At 39.3% G+C, this 6,597-nt stretch overlaps 1 protein-coding gene across 8 annotated transcripts in view; it reads right to left on the reverse strand.

The window, feature by feature from the left end:
* rad51b (RAD51 paralog B) overlaps positions 1–4,660 on the reverse strand; it is a 40,571-nt gene extending 35,911 nt beyond the window's left edge. For 3 of the 8 annotated variants that reach the window (XR_001963954.2, XM_018703401.2, XM_018703399.2), the window contains exons 1-6: positions 4,431–4,659; positions 3,332–3,445; positions 2,892–3,008; positions 1,432–1,568; positions 734–853; positions 448–631 (exon numbers count right to left, since the gene is read on the reverse strand). Coding sequence is in view for 7 of the 8 variants with exons in the window: in XM_018703401.2 (XP_018558917.1) it covers positions 448–631; positions 734–853; positions 1,432–1,568; positions 2,892–3,008; positions 3,332–3,445; positions 4,431–4,514 (756 nt within the window). In the remaining variant the exon portion in view is untranslated. Of the gene's footprint in view, positions 1–447; positions 632–733; positions 854–1,431; positions 1,569–2,891; positions 3,009–3,331; positions 3,446–4,430 lie in introns of all 8 variants that reach the window. The other 5 variants (XM_018703398.2, XM_018703400.2, XM_018703396.2 and 2 more) reach the window with 4 other exon arrangements.
* Between the last annotated feature and the right edge of the window lie 1,937 nt (positions 4,661–6,597).

A 6,597-nucleotide genomic window follows, 5' to 3' on the forward strand; every position in this document is an offset into this window, starting at 1 on the left:
TATGACAGCATGTCCATCTAGTGGTGATAAAATGAAATTACAACAACTAACAGCTAACTTGCATATCAGTACCAAACACTGCCACCATCATCTTGCTATGCCTATTTATCCTAAACTCAGCACAAAGCAGTTCTGTTGGAAACAGTTCACTGTGTACCTGTTGTAGTGTAAGTATGTGTATGTGTGTGTGTGTGTGTGTGTGTGTGTGTATGTGTGTGTGTGTGTGTGTGTGTGTGATGTTGCTGGAATATTTGTAGGTGAATTGTGTAATACTGTTCATGCTGATACATGCTGGCAGACATCTCATCATGTGCACAAAAAACCAGATGTAACAGACAAAAAAAAAATAGGTGGAACTCTAGTCACCTACACCTGCAACTCATATATTGTATTTCATTTGTATAATCCATACACAGATTACATGATACATGGAAACAGTGTACTTACAGGTATGTTGAACTGGTGGGCCAGGTATTTGAGGGTGGTGGCCTCATGGCTCAGCAGGTTGCTGCGGTGGATCAGGTTACCGGGCAGCGTTGTGTCAAACTCCTTTCTCACCACTGAAGCCACAGAGTCCAGGATGATTAGACCTGCTCCAGTAGAGATGATGTCTTCTTCTAGTCTCTCCAGTCTGACAACGGTCACAGCAGAAACACCACTCATTTATGTGTGTGTTCAGATGATGGTCTCTCTGTAAGGAAGTGATTTCATGAGATGCTGCTGTTCAGTGTACCTGTTGAGGACATCTTGACAGGTGAGCTCCCTGAAGAGATGGACCCGCGCAGCCATCTGCAGGACTCTTTCCTTCGAGCTGAAGTAGCCTGGGAACCGACTCCGTGCAATCTCCACCAGCCTGAAATCACATGCAGTGAAGCACAGCTGTCTCTACACCTTTCAGTCAACATCCACGCTCATTTCAACTTGCTTCTGAAACTGTCGGTCACTCAGGAAGTAGAAAAGTGGATTTGTTCAATGTGGTGTCTGAATTGTGAAAAATGAGTTTCTTTTTGTTTTCTGTTGTCATTTCCAAAGTGAACTGTGCAATACTTTACTTAGTATGACAAAAACAGATATTGATTTTGCAAATGTGGAGGATAGGCTGTCAGAATAAACTGTAGATATGTAGCAGTTTTCTTTTGTAAACAATTCAGTTTTCTTCCCATATAAACATTTTATTTGAAAGAATACAGATAATAATGTTGTTGTTGTTTTTGCTCTTGTTTTTCTATACTGACATACTTTTTCTATTCTGGAAGTTACATGTTGTAAAATAGTGGTGTTTTTAATCTCAGATGGGATGGGCCAAGGTGTTTAGGAAGACACAGAAATCATCAACATCATTAACTAAGTAAAAAATAAATTAACATACTTTAAAATGAAGCAACAGGAAATATATGTGGTGCACAAACAGCAGACCGCTTTGAGTCTTACCTCTCAGCAGAGAAAGCTGACTCTGTGTCAATGTAGATGACACTGCTGTCCAGGCCGCCCTCACTCTTTGGAAGAGTGGCCAAAACACTCAGCATCAAACACATCTGAGTCTTCCCACAGCCAGACGGCCCTGTCACCTGAGAAGAAGAACAGTTATACGAACACTGGCTGTCATCTCATTCTGCCATGTGCACCTAGTATATGTGCTCACTAGCTTCTGTGAGTATTCTCCAATAGTTTGCCATTTTCCTGACCCTGAAAGTCATTTAAATGAGGCAGCACAAAGTGACTTTTTGCCATTTTGGCTGAAATTGCATCATAGACTTTGCACTGAAATTAAACATCTCAGAACCTGTTTCGGTCAGTCTGTGGAGCAACATCAATCTGCTGCCACTTTGGCGATTTTTTCAACAAAACCAAAATAATTCCATGGAAAAATGCACAACAATGATTAGGATAATGCTTAAAATTTTTACAACCAGTATACTACTTTAAATTAGTATCAAAAAGATGCTGTGATTAAAGCAGTGACATCAGTCTGCATTGATCTTAAATTAGCATGAGCAACTGTTACAGTGTTCACAGTTGTTTCATACTGAACAAAGTTTCCCTTCAGTTCATTAAATCCCTGCAGCATCTGAAGGCAGCAGGAAACATATGTTGATAAAGCAGCAGCCTCTTATTAGAAAAGTGTCACATCAAAGCACAGTATCATTACACACAGCAGGCCACTGTGTTAACCTTCATTAAATCATCATGCACATGACACCAAGCTGCTACAGAATAACCACACACACCTCTACACACATCAGACTGGTGACATAGTTACACCTATGGGTATTGCTATTACTACTGGTCATCATAATAAACAGTCTGACAGTGTTTAAATATAATAGTGTATACAGCTGTTCCTGGTCTTGCTCTCCTCTCTCTGCTCTCCCCCCATTTCTCTCCTCTCAGTTGGTTGAGACAGATGTCTGCACACCTTGGTCTGACATGTGCCATGAGATAATGTTTGCTGTGATTTGACACTATATAAATAAAAAGTGAATTGTAACTGAGTTTGCCCACCACTCTAACTGTGCTTGCCTTGCATGATGACCCTGTGTTAGAGATCCAGAATGTATCTTGGCCTACATAGATCCTCACAGAATGAAAACACTGCATTTGGTGAGAAACACTGAATGTAAACATAACGTTTCTGGAAAAAAATACGCAGGATTCTTTTAATTAGTGAGCGTTTTCCTTACCTTTCAATAGAGCCAGGCTAGCTGTTTCCCCCATTTCAAGTCTTTATGCTAGGTTAAGCTAACTGGCTCCTGGCTGTGGCTTCACATTCATCGTACAGATATGAGAGTGATGTCGATCTCTTCATCCAACTCTCAGCAAAATAGTTAAAAGACCACATCTGACCAATATCTCATATTTAACCTAATTCAGTCATTATTTCTTTGGTGTACCTCTGTGATGGTCCCACGGGGCAGGCCTCCTCTCAGCAGTTTATCCAGGGCAGGCAACGATGTGGAGAAACAGGAGTCGGAGTGTTGCTTCCACAACTCTAGAGCCTGCCAAAACAACTACTACTATAACTCTTCAGTTTTTGCTTTGTCATGCCAGATACATACGGTTTCCAAAAAAAGTGCTCTTAAAAACTAAAAACCACACCAAACAGCATGTGTCTGTATAATAGGATAACTTGTGATGCCAAACTATCATAAGTTATTTTCACAACCCATGGCAATCATATTTATTCACTGTATTATGTTGTGATTTTCCAAGTGAATGATCCAGTGATCCAGTGCAGAGTGATGAACATACGGTCATGTGCACCTTAATTCAGCCATTGAGTGACAAAAGCACGGAAGCTTGCCCCTAATGTTATCTGGGAAAGTCTACATACTGTGGTGAATGGCGGAGCAATGGCTTTGCTGACTGACTGCAGCAGCACTGAGGCCTTCTCGTAGCTCAGCCCCGCAGCATTCATCACTTCAACAGGAGTCAGAGACAACAGGTCCTGGACAGAAAAACACACAACCAAATGTGTAGATAGTGGGCAACTATTCTATCTTATTTTGTCAGTGGTGGAATATCCTGAATGCATCTCAATAATAACTCACATCAATAACACGGTGAACAGGATGCCCAAACAAATTTCTCTCTCTCAGTGTGAAATGTTTCCAGCTCAGAACCCAGACACTGAACCGGGCCTGTCTCTGTCAAACTGCTGAGCAAAAACCTTTCACTTTAGCGCTTTCTCAAAAAAAATCTAATGTCTTAAAAGTGTGATTTGATGTAGAACCAAGGACAATAACATGTAAAGAACTGCTGTGCAGAAGTACCAGACCAAGGAGAGAGAGGGCAAGTGGAGTGTGGTCGTCTCTGATCTTTAACAGAAGTGGGGAAGTTAATAAACAGTTAGTCTGCATCCCTGGAGTCTTCAAAGTCAAATTCACACATAATAATTGCAAATAAACGCACAAAATAAAATTATAGCATTGTCAGAAGACAAAGAGTTACTGCGGGAAAAAAATAAATATGTAATGTATGAAATATCAGTTATGTTCATGTTAAGTAAGGTTAAAGTTACTGTGTGCACGAGAGCTGCCACACTTTTTGTTTTCTTATTTTGTTCAATTAGCTGTACCCTTGTCTTGAGTAGCCCTACTTAATGAGTTTGGTATCCCCGGCTCTGTCGCTTTATCACACAGTGAACAACATGACGAATCTGGTGCTTTTGTGTCACACGTTAGAAACCTTAATAACTTCAGTATCTCAGCTGTCCTCCTCATTAAGCCGTTGATGAGAATCAGAGTTGTGGTGGCGGGTTTTCACCTGTGTATGTTTGTCAGTGAATAACTTCGGTTTTGCAAGAAGAAATTCTTCAAGAACGAACAATGATTGTTCTGGACTGAGTACATGTAAACCGCAGACGCTTCCCTGAACTTTTCTAAGGAAACATCCCTAACTCACCTCTCCCTGCGGGTGAGGGGCTAGCTTACCTTACAGCTCTCTATTTCACGTCGTTTCAGTCTCTCGCATATTTCGTTAGAAACGCCAGTTCGCCTCAATATTCTAGTCGCCATAACGCCCTCCTCTAACCATCCTCTTTTATCTCCGACAGCAGTTAATAAACACTTCTAATCAACTGACAAAAGTCAACTACTGACATTCAACAGACGCGCCTTATTTTATTTCCCACTCGGGATGGGCGAAGACCCGCCCCTACTTGCCTCTGATTGGCGACTGATGCTGCTGCTTGCTGCTTCTGCTAGGTAGTTTTTGCGGTTGGCGGACATGGAAATTGCTCATTACCGCCACCAACTGGAGGGTAGATTGGAACTTCAGTAAAACCACTATTTTAAAAAGTTAATTTAATTTAATTTAATTTAATTTAATTTAATTTAATTTAATTTAATTTAATTTAATTTAACATTCATCTCCTGAATTTAAATTGTTTAACTGAAAGGTAACTGTAAGGCTCTGACTCCAGTCGGCTTCATGTACCTAACAGTAAATAATCACCTGCGATTGTTGCCTTTCCTTCAGTCTGTGCTTAATTACACTCTTTATTTCTGTCTGACTTATTTTTGTGCCATCATGTCTTTTCACTGTATTGGCTAATTATTTTTCTTTTAATTCCAATGCTGATATCCATAAAAAATGCCACTATCAGTCTTTATTGTTTGCCTTTGTTCTTCTTTTCAATGAATGTAAAATCCACCACAGGTTCAAGAAGTATCCGTGGCTGGACACATGCAGGTAACCATAGCATCAATGCTCTTCAAACAGGTTTATTAGTTAACTTGCACTGATGAACCATAAAGATTGCCAGTCTTTACTGGCAACTGAATAGTCAATAAGTGCCATAGAGAAAATTATAACTATGTTTATGCATTACACTTTATTGCATGTAATGGATTTATTTATCTTCACTGGTGTCACAAAAAATGAGCTTTATTACTGCAGCGGTTCGATTTGGAGGAGAACATGGCTTACACAGTAGATAATGTAAGCTGGAGGGGACAAGAAATGCAATTTTATTTAAATGGGATTGATAAATGATGACAATAAGCTGACAAATCCATGTCATCTACCTCTATTTCTGACACTGTCTGATGTATCAATGAAAACCTTCACATAATGACTTGCCATGGTTTCAACACCTGCTAATTTGCACAGTCATCCATTATCCATTCATGTGGCAGCAGTGCAATGAAAATCACAGCCCAGGGCAATACCTTTTATACAGAATTCATTTATATTTCTATGAGAATAAACTGAATGTTATTTATGACACACTATTTTATTATAACATAGGAGGTGAAACATTTTTCATTTTACATTTTTTTATTATTGTATTTGCATTGAAAACAGTAGAACATAGCATGGTAGAGAAAGATGCACCATAACAGAAATCATCTAGTTTGTACCAACTGACAAATTAGAATCAAAGAATGCGCACACATGTCTAACCTTAATGGGAGTGCCATGTGAAAGACCCATGAAGTGATCTCATGAAGTGTTTGTTATTATGTAATCATTATTTCAAATGTGAGGTCACCTTTAGCAACTTATGTCGTTCTAGCTAGTTAGCTGATTAGCTACCTAAGACTAGCATGCTAACTGGTGGAAGCAGGTGTCCTCATCAGCATCAACCCTGACCTTCTGCACTTACTCTCTCTGATTTTCACAGTTTTGAACTTCACTTTCAATTTCTTTCCATGATATTTTGCAAACACACCCAAAGCTTAAGTAAATTTCCACTTAACCAACTGAAAAAAAAGCAACTCATTCATTGTTCCTGAAGTTGGAATTCCAACTCGAGAAGTCAGAGAAACCTCACCAACCCCAACATAAGAAATCAAGATGGCTGCTACTCGCATCAATAGTAGTGAAAACTCTGCTAATTTTACTGTTCATTGTGTTCAATGTATTTGGGACTTGACAAATATAGGAATTAACAACACATCCTCATTATGTTAATAAACAGAATCCAATTGCAATTATGTTTTGTTTTTCATTAAATGTATTTGCTGCTGCAGTTGAGTTGTATACAAACATTATTTTTCAGGGGACAGCTCTCTAATTGGACTACCATGCATATTGGAAAATGATGCTAAAGGGGTATCTTGTGCATGAAAAACTGATGATGTGATAACATGGGAG

The sequence above is a fragment of the Lates calcarifer genome, linkage group LG7_1 (genome assembly GCF_001640805.2).
Source record: "Lates calcarifer isolate ASB-BC8 linkage group LG7_1, TLL_Latcal_v3, whole genome shotgun sequence".
In the NCBI taxonomy this organism is placed as follows: domain Eukaryota; kingdom Metazoa; phylum Chordata; class Actinopteri; family Centropomidae; genus Lates; species Lates calcarifer.